The sequence below is a fragment of the Caenorhabditis elegans genome, chromosome I, assembly GCF_000002985.6.
Source record: "Caenorhabditis elegans chromosome I".
NCBI lineage: Eukaryota > Metazoa > Nematoda > Chromadorea > Rhabditida > Rhabditidae > Caenorhabditis > Caenorhabditis elegans.
In genome coordinates this window covers 4590873-4605445 of record NC_003279.8, presented here as the reverse complement: position 1 = coordinate 4605445, position 14573 = coordinate 4590873, and the positions used below count along the sequence as shown (strand labels likewise).

General features: G+C 35.4%; 3 protein-coding genes across 3 annotated transcripts; 1 reads left to right on the top strand and 2 right to left on the bottom strand.

Annotated features, from left to right (window-relative positions):
- Nucleotides 1-60: 60 nt before the first annotated feature.
- Nucleotides 61-1043, bottom strand: D1007.8 (Nucleic acid-binding, OB-fold protein; the record flags this gene model as incomplete). The annotated part of the gene is made up of 3 exons (NM_059004.7): nucleotides 61-546; nucleotides 594-779; nucleotides 828-1043. 3 exons carry the CDS (start codon nucleotides 1041-1043, stop codon nucleotides 169-171), a joined length of 780 nt encoding a protein of 259 aa, NP_491405.2. The 3' UTR covers nucleotides 61-168.
- A 206-nt stretch (nucleotides 1044-1249) lies between these two features.
- Nucleotides 1250-2229, bottom strand: eaf-1 (Ell-associated factor Eaf). The gene is made up of 2 exons (NM_001379866.3): nucleotides 2109-2229; nucleotides 1250-2030 (listed from the first exon to the last, which is right to left on the bottom strand). The coding sequence occupies exons 1-2, from the start codon at nucleotides 2221-2223 to the stop codon at nucleotides 1390-1392; spliced, it is 756 nt and encodes a 251-aa protein (NP_001367659.1). The 5' UTR covers nucleotides 2224-2229; the 3' UTR covers nucleotides 1250-1389.
- Nucleotides 2230-2779: 550 nt separating this feature from the next.
- Nucleotides 2780-7523, top strand: nrd-1 (CID domain-containing protein). The gene is made up of 9 exons (NM_059002.7): nucleotides 2780-2968; nucleotides 3038-3296; nucleotides 3343-3862; nucleotides 3932-4554; nucleotides 4821-5359; nucleotides 5421-5555; nucleotides 5875-6326; nucleotides 6817-6911; nucleotides 6967-7523. The coding sequence occupies exons 1-9, from the start codon at nucleotides 2807-2809 to the stop codon at nucleotides 7146-7148; spliced, it is 2967 nt and encodes a 988-aa protein (NP_491403.1). The 5' UTR covers nucleotides 2780-2806; the 3' UTR covers nucleotides 7149-7523.
- Nucleotides 7524-14573: the final 7050 nt, after the last annotated feature.

The window sequence follows — 14573 nt, the reverse complement described above, 5'->3', positions numbered from 1 at the left end:
ATATGAAAAAAGGTTTAAAACCTTTAAGGGAACATATTAGAAATTGAAATTATTTAAAAAAAAAGAAATAAAAGTTTATAAAACAGATTGTGGAATGAAAGACAAGGCAAGATGTCTATAAGTGAAAATTGAACACGATAAAATAAAATTAAGCTGAATATTATAAATTCAGGCGTTTTCGAAGGAATCATATTCTGGTTCCGGCTCCTCTTTTGGCTTCTCCTTTCGAGCCATTGGCACAAGGCTCACTGGTCCTTTATCAAATGAATCTTCCTCATCATCTTCTTCTTCTTCCTCCTCATCCTCTTCATCCGAATCATCACTGCTATCCTCAGATACATCTGATTCTTCTTTAACAAGTCCACTTGTCGATATTCCTGCTGCCAATTGTTCAATTTCCGTTGGCCACACTCCCATATTATTTTCGCAAGAAGATGATTGTTCCAGCATTCCCATTGGGAACCGATTCAAACTTCCCACTTTGTTCTTCAAACCGAAACGAGTAGGAACATTGGTGCTGGCGCCTGCTGGCAAGATAGGTGTGTGCTGGAAAATGGGCAATTATTGGCTTTTAAAAATTCACTGAAACTTGCCTTTTTATAGAACTTCTCTGAAAAACGGCAGATTATTTGAAAAGCGGCGAATTGTTCATCTGAAGCTTTGTGCATCGAAAATGCGTTCAAAAACTTCTTTCCATTCTCCAAAATTCGAACTTTTCCGAATACTTCAACACGGTCCCCGACGTTGAACTTCTTGGCAGATTCTTCGGTGAAAGAAGCCTGAAATTAATACTTTTTTCCAATGTTACACGATATATTCAGACTAACGGTGAGGATTTTTTGAACCAAAATATTATGATTATCTTTATCAGTAATCATGTATTCTACATCAGAATCTCCGAACTTCACAGATTCGATTACACCCATCACTTGAACGCGAACAACGTCTGCCGTTCCGTACTCGATTCGTTCTTTTGTTGAATTGAATAGCGCTGAAATCGGCATTGGGACGGCATGTTCTGGAATATACCGGTGAGTTTCCATCTGAAATCATGAACAATATGTGAGAAAAACACAGAAATTTGAAGATAAAATCGACGTCTACAAACGACACTGTTTAGCGCAAGAAGCATGCTCTATTGATAAAATGGTTTCAGCGAATTTTAAAAATTTCAGAGAAACTTTAGTTCGACTTTAAAATAGTGCACGGATTAAACAGAAAACCTGAAAAAATAAAACTGTTGAATAGCCTGAATGAAAAAATTTATGATTGCGATAGATAGCCCGGTTTTGAAATAAATAAAAAATCACAGAAGCAAATAACTGCCACCACTAGTACAAGTACACAAGAAAGACGGTTGAATACACTGAATAATATTATGTTTTAAAATTAGTCATCTTCGTCGGAGCTTTCGCTAAGTGCCAATCCATACTTCTCCTCAGAATCTTTGTTTTTATTTCCACTACTTGATATATAGGGAGCCACGTGGCTTTCTTTGTGATTGTAGGTATTTGAAGACGAAGGCGGTGCGGGTTCTCTTTCTGTATATGGTTTGGGCTTTTTCATTTCTTCCAATAATATCTTCTCGCTCTCATCTTCATCATCACTGGAATCGCCATTCGATTTGTCGGAATCAGATGATCCATCAGAATCACTACTCGAATCTGATGTATCTCTCTGCATTTGTTTCTGAATTTTCGCTTTCTCCTCCGGTGAAGATGGTCCAGATCGCTGATTATTAGAAGAAGTTCTCAATCTTTCGATTCCACGTTTCAATGCGAGTTCTGTTCCTTGATCTAGATCTCTCGTCTTTTTTACATTAATATTGCTCGTAATTTTCTCCAAGCGAACTGTGTTGGTCTTTTTGTCGAAGAACAGAAGACATTCTTTCGGTTTTGCTTCTTTTTTCGATCCTTTATATACAGTCATATTGTCTCCTTCGCTTGGTACAGAGACATGTACATCACCGCTGTTCCCAAACGCTATGAAGGTGTCGGCATTGTTTGATACAGAGCTTGGCTTGAAATCGTCTGTAAATTTTAGCTATTTCGATTTTATATTTTTAAATTTCTGATATATTTAATCTTAAAATTGTGCAGTTAACCTACATCTTAGCGTGTGAAATTGCTCTGCCTTAGGGTCACTTTTCCGTCCTTTTACTTCAAATGACTTCCCGAGGGTCAAGGTGTAAGTACCATTCGGAATATCACTTGACTCTGCCATGTGAAACTGAAAAAATGATTATTATTAAATCATATGTGAATATTTTGAATTTTTTAATTTGAAAAAAAAATCGATAATTTTATTATATATTACAATGAAATTCTTCAGAATAGTGCCAATTGTGTGCGCGAGAGTACCATTAGCTGTGGGCGGAGTCTTCGGTTGGCAAGCCTGGCACGCCGTTTTGCAAGTGTGCGGCACAGTGTTGACCTCGGCGCTTTACCATTTTTATGCCGGCTTTCTTTCCTATTTTCATTCAAAACGCTATAATTAGATGAATTTGTACATAAATTATTAAATTATATTCAACTACTGAAAAAGTATCAAAATCATGAAAAAACTTAGTGGGAAAATAGTTTACATTGGATTTTAAACCGTCGACATATCGCATTTATCGATTTTTCAAAAATAAGCGTTTGGAATATTTGCTATTCGTTAAAATTAGCACATCCACCTTTACTCTTAATTCTGCAATTGTATCTTTCCACTATTCCTTTTATTCAGTTTATTTTCTCGCTTCGCATTATCGATTTTAATTTGAATTGGCTTTTTTCAGAACAAAACTCTCATCAGTGGGATCACCATGGAGACGGAAGTGATGAAATCGTTTAATAATGAATTGTCGTCACTATTCGACTCGAAAAACATGAGCAAGAACAAGATTCAGGATATAACAAAGGCTGCGATCAAAGCAAAAAGCCAATATAAGCATGTGGTTTTTTCAGTTGAAAAACTTATCAATAAGGTTAGAATGATTTCGAGAAATCGAAATTTAAATTAAATAATTTATTTATTTTTATTAATGATTTTTCAGTGCAAGCCAGATCAACGTCTAAATGTGCTCTATGTAATCGATTCAATAGTCCGTGCTTCAAAACATCAACTTAAAGAAAAAGACACATTTGGCCCACGGTTTATGAAGCAGTTTGACAAGTTTTTGATGCCGCTGTTAAAGTGTGGACAGAAAGAGAAAATGAGAACAGTTAGAACTCTTAATTTGTGGATGTCCAATAAAGTTTTCAAGGAATCAGAGATTCAACCACTGAGAGAGATGTGCAAGGCTTCTGGATTAAGTAAGTAATTATGGTGGAGAATTCAAAAAAAAAGTTTGATTTTTAGCTATCGATTTCGAGGAAGTTGAGCTCGCCGTGAAGGGAAAACAGGCTGATATGAGCATTTATTCCGGAGTTTACAAGAAAAAGCCAAAAAGGTCTTCATCATCGTCTCAACCGAAATCTCGTACTCCTACAAATCCACATCCGGATGATGGACTTCTCGGTGCTGGACCATCATCTGCTCTGAGATCTGTCCCAGATATTCCGAACTTTGTGCTTTCTGAAGATTACTTCCTTGGAACTATTTCTGAGAGAGAAATGTTGGAATTGGTTCAGAAGTTCGGCATAGATCGCAGTGGAGTTTTAAGTAAGGACAAGAATCTTCTCCAGAGAGCACTTCAAATATTCGCTGGATCCTTGAGTCAAAAAGTAGAAGAAGTTCTAGCGGAGAATAATCGGATTAATGGAAGTAGTATACAGAATGTGTTAACAAAAGATTTTGAATACTCGGATGATGAAGAAGAGAAGGAAAAGGAACCACAACCAGAGAAACAGAAAAATCTGCCACATGCTCAAGTCCTGTTGTGAGTTTTTGATGCATTTTATTTTTTTCTTAATTCCAGAATGTTTCTAATTTTTTTTTCAAATTCTAGATTGGCTCAAAGTTTGCTTACTCAACCTCAAATACTCGCAAAACTCGCTGAAGTCTTGATACCTCAAGGAAATCCATTTGGTCTTCCGTTCCCAGGCGAACATATTGTTCCAACATCGTCAGCAGCTTTAACATTGGGAGCTCCACCACCAAATCTGATGGCTCTTCAACAATCTCTGCCGCCAGGTTTTCCAAATCAACAGCTCGGACTTCCAAATCTCTCAGGCCTCAACCAAGCCCAACTGATGAATGTTCAAAATGCTCAGAATATGCTCCAACTGCAACAACGTGCTGCTCAACTTCAAGCTCTACAAGGAAATCCAAATGCTCAGCGAAATCTTCTTATGCTTGGAAATCCATTGCTTAATCCATTTGCTCTTCAACATGGTGTTAATCCAATGTTAAATGACCTCCAAGCCGCCGCAGCAGCTCAACAGCAAGCAATGTTGAATGAAGCCGCACAGAGTCCAGAGAAAAAAATATTGGAATTAAGTGGTGGAAATAGTGGAATTAACAATAGTGGAGATGTGGAACGAGCTCGATTAAGGGAAAAAGAGAAGGAAAGAGAGAGCAAAGAGAGAAGAAGAATGGGATTGCCACCTGTTAGAATTGGATTTACTATTAGTATGTTTTACAACAACGAGTTGCGATTTTGTATGATTTTACAAGAAGAGCTAAAAAACTTCCAAAAAAAAGGGATTTTTGGATGATTTCAATTTTGATTTTAAAAATAATAAAATCATTCGAAGTCTTTTTCGTATAAAAAATTGGTGCTCCTTGTAAAAATCATACAAAATCACTATGAAATAATTCCTGAAATATTGTATCGAAACAATATCTTAACAAATTTATTGAAATTCAAACAAATTAATATTTTCTTCAATTTACAGTCGCCTCACGTACACTTTGGCTCAAGAAAATCCCCACAAATATAGTTGAAAACGATTTGAAGCAAGCCGTCGAATCATGTGGAGAAGCATCTCGTGTTAAAGTTATCGGAAATCGTGCATGCGCCTACATCACAATGGAAAATCGAAGATCTGCGAACGATGTTGTTTCAAAAATGCGTGAAGTTTCGGTCGCCAAGAAAATGGTCAAAGTTTACTGGGCAAGAAGTCCTGGGATGGATTCAGATCAATTTTCTGATTTATGGGATTCTAATCGTGGAGTCTTGGAAATCCCATATGAAAAACTTCCGCTGGATTTAGTGGCACTTTGTGAAGGAGCTATGTTGGATATTGAATCTCTACCAATTGAAAAGAAATTGCTTTATAAAGAAACCGGCGAAACAGTGATTTCTATACCACCACCAAATATTCAACCTCCAGTCCCACATCCACCTCCAATGGGTTTCCCATTCCAACATCAACTCACACAATTACCCGGTCAACCAAGACCTGCAGGTCTTCCTCCAGGTGTTCCACCGATGGTAATTTATCTCTTTAATAATGATTTTTGTAGACTTTTATATCTTACCAAATTAATTTCAGTTCAATCTCAATGCTCCACCACCACCCGGAATTCCAGGATATCCACCGGCTCCACCACCGCCAGGAGTTGGTCCTCCACCACCACAGGGTATTCCACCAATGGGATTCGATCCAAATAAGCCACCACCACCAATGGTAAGAAGTTATTAAAGGATGACTTCTGAGTTTTTGGATTGTAAAGACTCGAAATTTGCCCAAATGAACGAGTTTCGGTGGTTCAAAATTTCGAAAAAATGAAAAAATTTATGCTAAAAGAAAACAGAAAACTCGGCCACCCATTTAAAATAAAAAAGAAAAATTTTCATTCGAAAATCGCCACCACAGAACGATATAAACCCTTTATAAGATCATTTTCGGCAAGTTTCAGAAAAATCTGGGTGCATGATTTTCCTAGGTCACGTAGTAAAACCCGCTCTATGTTATTTAAAATGTCTATTCTAATCAAAAATTTCAGTTCCAACAAGGATTCAACGCTGGCGCACCACCACCACCATTTGGCCGTGGAGCTGGTCCAATGAGCTCATTCCCACCACCACCACGTGGCGGTATGCATCATATGCCACCACCACCATCATTCCGTGGTGGACGTGGAGGACACGGTGGTCCACCACCACCACATTTTGATAGACGAGGTGGTGGAGGTCCACCATTCCGTCCGGAAAATGGACGTGGACGTCTTTTGGATCAATCTGAAATGTGGAATCGTGAACAACGAGAGATGCGCGGCGGCGGTGGTGCAGGAAGAGATGGAGGAAGAGAACATCGTGATTATGATCGTGATCGTTCTCAAATTGATCGTCGTAGACAAGATGATATGGGAGCTAGGAGACGTTCTCGTTGGGGAGATGATGATCGTCGTGATGATGACCGCCGTGATGATAGACGTGATGATCGTCGTGAATCAAGGTTTGTTAGACTGATCTGTAATTAAAGTGGAGTAGGCATGAAAAAATGCAAATTGTCTCAAATTCAGAAGTACCACAAAAGAAAAACGAAAAAGCTGCGTTAAATTTGAAAAAAAAACAGCGCTTTTGCAACTCCTGCTAACATCCAAAAATTTTCAAATAAGAAACAATTATTGAGTATTTCTGGCCTTTGCTAAAAATTATAAAAATTGGAAAAACCGCACAAAAAAAGCAGAGTTTGCGTCGAAATTGGAAAAAAAGCCGAACTGCGGCATTGTTTTAGGCGGAGTTCAGAGTCAAACGCGCGGTAATTCAAATTAGGAGATTAGCAAGAGTTGTAAAATCGTAAAAATAATATTTTCATGCTTCATGCATTTTTTTTTCATTTCCTTTTTGTAGTTAATTGGCCAGCTTGAGTATTTTGAAGTAAAATTCCCATTGATGGAACTCCACCTTTAATCAATAAAAAATTAATCAAAACAAAGTTACAGACGCCGCTCTCCACGGTCTCCACGTTCCCCGGATCGGCGTACAAGACGTTCTCCAAGCTATGAAAGAGAGGAACCACCAGTCAAAAAAACTAGTGGTAAATTGCAAAAAAAAAAATAGATTGAAATTTCTAATTATTTCAATATTTTCAGTCGAAGAAGAAACCGTATCCTCTACAACCCTTGATGAATTGAAACCATCAGTCGAACCGACTCCAGTTCCAGCACCAATTCCAGCTCCAGCTCCAGAGCTTAAAGCTGCAGAAGAGCCAGTGAAAATTGTTGCAGAACATCATGAAGATCAGACTGATGAGGTGCCGATGGATCTTGAATAAGGAATTATAGAGATATTGAATTGAATACTTAATAATGTTTAAAAGCATTGCATCTACTTGAATTTAAACAATTTTTTTTTTTTAAACTTGTTTTACTCAATTAGTCGAAAACTTCTTCTACTCCATAACCTGTGTATGTAATTGAATCTTCATTTCCATGAATCTCTTGTTCTCCGGGACATATTGTTTAATCCTGATGCTTTCAATTGTTTTTTGACTTTATTGTAAGATTTAATTTTCATGGCCCACTTACCCCTTTCTCGCTCGCCCTAAATTCTTCGTTTTTTATGATCATTTGTCTCCCTTATGTACCCACATTTTCTTTTTCTTTGTTTTTTTCTCTCTATTTTATTAATATGTCTCAATGAACAATATATTATTATATTGTTGAGATATCACAAATGACCAGCTCCAGTGGTTTGTCGTCAATGATGCATCTTATCAGTTGAATAATGTAAACGGCCTGTTACACAGAAGTAATAAAAAGTCGCAGGCTCCGGGTTCAAAGTCAACCGTGTCTGTGAGCCAGCCCGCAACGAAAATATTAGCCTGACTATGTGAAAAACCACATTTTTATGGGCCCCCACGCTGGTTTCATGTGTTCAAATAGTTTGACAAGTACTTTGAAGTTATGATAAGGAATTTGGAAAATGTCAACAACTGGGTTATCAGTAAATTATTCCTATTTTTGAAACTTTTTTTCTAAAAATATTTAAAAAAAAACCCAGACGCGAAATGTTGCGATTTTTCTCCAAATATACGGTACCTGGTCTCGACACGACAAAAAATGCCTTTAAATGGGTACTGTACTCTCGAACTTTCTTTTTCTGCAGACTTTACATGGGTTTTTTAATAGTTTTCTTTTCAGATTAAAAAAATTATTATTCAATTGATAAAAAAACTGGTTAATAATATTTATTTTTTTTTGGTTTTCAAGATTTAAAAAATCCACGAATTTGGTGAATAAGGAATATTAATAATGAGATAAGTTTAACAAGGTTATAGTTTTTTTAAAAACTAAATAGGGTGTGGACTCAGTTTTCTGTTGACAGAAAAAATATACTCTTTTCAAATGTTGATTAAATGTAAACTGAAAACTAAATGAAAACGAAATTTTCCAGTTTCCCACGTGGATTAATGTGGCATATCATATACGCCTGCCTCAAAACACATTCAACAAAATTTGAATTTTCAACTTGTAGTAATTTCCTAGAAAGTCTGAAACGATTTATTCATCAATTCATCAAACTGTCAGTGGTTTTGTTTATAAAATTTTCATTTTCAAAATAATCTTGTCTCAGAATCTATAAATAAATCAAGGTTTCTTTGGTAGGCAGGTACCTCTGAATGATATATATTTACCTTCCACCTACTTTCTAGATTGCCCAGGTACCTTTGCCGCCTTTCATTGACGGTAACCCGGAAATTGTTTTTTGAAATAAATTAAATTTTTGTATTCCAAAGACCGGACCACATATAGGCCAATTACCTTTTCCCTACTACAATTCTTTTTTTTTTGAGTTCTCGACAACTCGGCAACTCCCACAAAACATTCTATGGGTGGGTGGTGATTCTTAAGAGGATAATGCGATGAAATTTTGGCACCGGACCACTTTTATTTGAAATGTATATCTTCTTCTTCTTCTTCTCTACACTTGAATACGTCTCAATCCCCCCACGCAACAATTGAAATCGAATATTTTCATCTCTTGCTACTATTCGAAAAAGGAGAAATTAAATTCAAAATTTTAGTTCCAAAAAAAAGTTTTTTGAGACATAATGATATCATTGAAAACTTTTGAAATACGTACACATAAACTGATAACATTTGGAGTTTTGTCATAAAATATGTGAGTGGGAGAGACTACCGGAAACATATATATGACTTTCTAGGCAGGTTTCAGGTATTTTTTAGGCGTTTTGGTAAAGGTTATCAGGTAGTCAAATTTTCCATTTTTGTTTTCTCCCGGGTGTCCTAGTTTGGCCCACTTTGACAGGCACGCTTTCATAACTGCGCGCCTGCCTGCCTACTTATTTTTTTCAAATTAGGATCAACTCCTGTGTTAGGTGTTACGGGATGTAGATTTATGTATTTTTATCTCCATTCAGAGGTGTGCGGCAATTCTAAAAAACTGCCTACCGCTAAATGTTTTCACAACATTAAAAAAAAATTAAAATTTAATGCCAAAATATAGAAAAATATTTGATTATTCTGAAATTTGTTCTAATTTTTAAAATCTGGAAAGATACTTTAAAAATACCAGAAAATTGCCAATTTTCAAAAAAAAAAGTCTGACAAATTATCGACAGTTTTTCAGCATTTTTTCACACTTTTTGTATAAAATAAGTTATTTTTAGATAAATCAAATTTTTTCTATATTTTAGCATTAGATTTTAATAAAAAACTTGCCTAACTTCAATTGTTTGTGAACTCAACTGTAGACAACAAAGCAAAACTTTTTTATTTCTTTGGCAATAGGCACTCATAGGTTGCCTTGTAGGTAGGATAGTCTAGGTCCTAGCTTTTAAATTTCCAGCCTAGTACAATAACTAGGGTGATGTCAACTGCCGAAAGCATCCCAAATAACTCTAATTACGAATTCATGAATTGTCACTGGTCACTCTTATTTATTTGTTTTTTTTCGGTGGGATATACATGTTATCTAGATGAAAACTTTATATTTACAGTAGTGCAAATTGTGGAAGTCTTTATTCTCACAAACGCGTTAAAATTTTTCACATTCTAGAAGTGTTCTAGATGTTCGAACCATTGTTCTAGAGGTTCGAACCGTAACCGTAATGCTCGAAAATACGGAAATTTACCAAAATTTTGACTGAATATTTATTTTAAATCTAAAATATATTGTGTGGTAATATTTATGTTCTCACAGAGAAATTGTTTTGCAACCTTTCACAGAATTTTAAATGGTGAGGAAAATCTTACGGCAAAAGATTTATTATTTTTTGTTTTGAAACTACTGGAAGTTTTTTTAGATACATTTATATCCCCGGTTTCTGTAGATTATTCTCATTTCAGCTGTTCCCAAGAAACATGTCATACTAACACATTACAAATACAATGTGTCCTGAAAATTTCAGGCTCTATGTCCTGGTCAGACGCCTGCCAGAAACACGTAGACTAGAAATAATCTTGCTGCGGCTACTTTGGGGTCTGATTTGCCGACAGGATCCAAAGATAAAAATATTTTTGATTATTACTTCAGATGCCAATAAACTAGGTCCCGCCACGATTGTTAATGTTCATTTTTCCTGGATTGGCTTTTCGGTTTATTTGATTTTCCATAATACAAAAATAAAAATCTAGGAACTGTAACCGTGCTTTGTGTTCCCAAAACTTCGACAGCTACAAATACTACATAAACTACAGAAATTTCCAAAATTCCCTCATCGAACACAAACGTATTCCACGGACAAAATAACAATCACAAATTACATCATAATCATCATTTGAATTCCTCGACTTGCCTCCACGAAATATGATTTGTTGCTCTTTTCGTGTATGCTTTGAACTTTGATGCTTCAAGTCAGAAATTTTAGTCAAATTTCGAAAAAAAAATCGAATAATGAAAGCAAAATGTTGACATTGGCGAGATGGCCGTGAAAATAGAAAACACGTCCGCAATATTTAACTTAAAAGTATTGTACTTGTTTTTTTTTTTGCAAAATTCCAATAGTTTCAATATTGGAATTTTGCAGCTACATTCTTAAATAGTTGAGGCACCGGTCCCCACGCTATAATTCTAATGTTGAATAGTTAATTTCCAGTATCACAGATTGAAAAATTAATTTTAATAATTACGGAAAATTGTTGAACCCGAAAACGTCCGCAGGATGTTGATAGTGGTGGAAGCCAAGTTACATATTATCACGGGTAGTCAGCGTGTCTTTGACCTCCTGAAACAGTGATAGTACGTGGTTCTAGGCTTAAGTGGTTTATGTTTTATATTTAAACGTATAGTGGCCGTGGGCTTCTTGACTAACTTGCGAGCCAGAATATTTAAATAGGAAAACCTTGGGCAAACATTTGTCAGATCTTGTGCAGACCTTGGAGCAGACTGAGAAATGTTTGACCAAGGTTTGGCGACTCATTTAAAGATTAAGGGTGGAGCGCCAGAGGAGAAATTTCTTTAAAACACGCATATGGCACCGCAATGACCAACTATCATTGTGAAAAAATTCCAAAAAATTTTCTAAATTTAATAGGATTTTTTGAAAATTGTACCACTTTTTTTAACTGGTCGATCAGAAATTTGTTTTTTTTTTAAATTTTATATACATATAGGGTTCAAATATTAATATTCAAACAAAGTTGTTTTTCAAAAGTCATCGGGGACTGTTTGCCACTTACTTTAGTTTGGACCAGGGGTGGGCGGCAAACGATTTTTTTCCGGCAAATCGGCAAACCGGCAGTTTCTCAATTTACCGAATTTCTCGAGACCACACCTGGTTTGGACATTTCTCATGCATACAAACTCGTACCCCCTTTGAGGGAAGGTTCCAGTCTTCCTGTGACATTTCTGTAAAGCCATTTGGTGAACATTTTTGCAGATTGCAAACAAAACGCCCCGAAACTCTTTCCTGATATTTTAATATCAAAAAATCAAAAAAGCTGATGCGTCAAGTTATTAGGAATTGTATTTACTTTGCGCTTGCATCGTCATTTTTGAGAAAAGGAAGAGCTGATAGCATTAAACATCGACTCATCACTTGTTTGTAATTGAGTCGAAAATGTGTGTGTAATTGTTGTAATTTTCCTCATTTCTTTTTGAGGTCGAAGCATTTGCTGATAACGGTGCATTTTAAGGGTCTTCTTCCTTTCCGATTTTCCAAGTTGCACACTTTTCAGCAAAATTTGCAACGTTTTAAAATACTTTCATTATCGTAATTTTGTTCCAAAACAGTAAAACATCAATTTAAAGGCACATATTTATTTGCACTGTGGTTAGTTTAAAAATTGTTCAATTTTTACCTCTGAATCCCTTTCTCGAAACGAAACATTTTGGGTAACAAAAACTTGTGCGTCTTCAAAGATTACTGTAGTTTCCAGCCGAAAATTCATTGATCTTTAAAGTTTTCTACCGTTTCCTTTATTTTAGTTTTTCATCAAGACATGTGCTGAAAATCAAATAGTTGGAAATTACAGTACTATTTAAAGGCGCACACTCTTTTAAATTTGAGAACAATTAATCGCGTTGAAAACGGGCACTGAAGTTTTTACACAAAAAGTTTCATCTTCGCCCACGAAATGTTTTCAATTTAACTTAAAAAATTTTTTTTTATTAAATTTCCGATTTTCATCTTGCATATACGTCAACCGGTCTCGACACGACAATATTTGTTCCATGCAAAAAGGCGTGCACCTTCAAAGAGTACTGTACTTTTCTTTTCATTAATTTTTCATAACTTTCTCGCGTTTCCAAAACATTTTTTATCACAAATTTGGTGAAATCGTCTATGAATAAAATATTAATATTTAAAGGCACACACCCTATTGCGCTTCAAAAAAACGTGTCGAGACCTAGTACGGTGTTTTTAATCGGTAAAAATCGCAAGAACTTAACCCATAGTTTCTATTTTATCAACAACATTTTTTTAAACTTTGCATTTATTTTTCTGTCCTGTAACCACAAGTCAAAGGTTAAAATTTGAAAAGAAGATCATACTATATATAAAATCACGATACAGGAAAAAAAACAAGAAAACGTATTTCTCATCCTAATATTTATCTGAGGAACTGAGTAGTTTATCACATTAGACTCGTTTTCTCTCCCCTTGTCTTGCCCCTTTAAGATATACCACCCTTCATTTTCCTGTCTGCGTCTCTTCTCTACAATTTCCTTAAATAGTTCCCGCCCATTTTTCGGAGAAGCCCTCCCCCGCAGCCTGTGCATTCACTATCAACTTTTCAGTTCAGAACATACCCCACCCATTTTTATGACTCCAATTTTTCCAATTCCTTTCTCTGACTAGTTCGGTTTAGTTTGACATTTTAACTTTCATATTTCTTACAATTTGAATTTGGGTTACTGTATTTTTATTCTACATTAATCCTGGATCGCACCGTAACAAAAAATTGTCATAGGATTTCTGTAACGCTACATTATAATTTTCGTAATTAGTAACAGTACGCCATATCTGTAATTTTTCAAAAAAAAGTATTATTTTCACCTACCGTAATATTTTTTCTGACTAGTTATTTTAGTTTAATATTTAAACTTTGATATTTGTATGCAAACTTTGGGTTACTGTACTTTGTCTATTCTACAGTAATCCTTAGTTTGCATTGTAACCGGATTACTGTAGTGTGTATTTTTCACTTATAGTATTCACTATAGCAATTAGAACTGGTTACGGTACCGTCAAAAAAATTCCTTTTGTAGCTACAGTATTTTTTTGAAAAATCAGTTTCAGTAAACACGCTCCAGCGCTCCATTTTGAAATGGTATTTTTTTCCGGAAAATCTTTGATCAAGATCATAATTAAATTAGGTCATGATCTACGTCGTCGAAGACCAATTGAACTTTAATAATTTAATAATCGGATTAAAATTGAATGAATTTTTTCTGTAAATTGTACACGATCTGTGTCAGACACACATATGTGTGCTTGTGCTTCTTTTTTTTGGAAAATCTTGAACTTAAAGGGTTTAACTTATAGGTTACGGTAGCTACAGTAACGTACTGTAGGTCCTACCACGATTTTTTAGAAATCAAATTTTTTAGATCTTCAAAAAAATATTCATGACAAATTTTTCTTGTAAAAAAATACAGTACCATACTCGAAAGAACCTCGGTGGCCGAGTTTTTCTTCAAAATTTCAAAAATATTATTTCCTAGATAAACACAAAACTCGGCCAGAAATTGCCTGCAGTCCCTTGTTGTGGCCCAGTTTTTTTTTTTCAATTTCTCGGCCGTCTGTGAAAAGATTTTTTTTTTGAAAAAAAAATCAACCTCCGGCAATTTTCTCAATAAATTCACGAGTGCCTATCAATTAAAAATTAAAAACACTCATCCCTTTTATCTAATTTGCGTCATAAAATACGTGCTTCGCGCGTAATTCGCCTGTCTCTTTTTCTCTGAAAACACCACAAAGAACTGTTTCTCCGACGGACAGCACATGACTTCCGATTGTAGTGGGCGGAGCCTATGCAGTCTGTATTAGTGTGCAAAAAGTTTTTAGTCTTTCAACTGTGTTGACCGATACCTATTTTTAGCATCTTAATTGGAAACATTTTCAAATTTTTCGCGATTTTTGTGTAAAAAAAACACGGTACCCGGTCTCGACACAACAGTTTAAAAAAAATTAAATTCAAACAGGTGTGCGCCTTTAACGAGTACTGTAATTTAAAATTTTAGTTGTCGTGGAATTTTTGTGCATTTTTATTGTTGATTTTAAGTTTTTAGA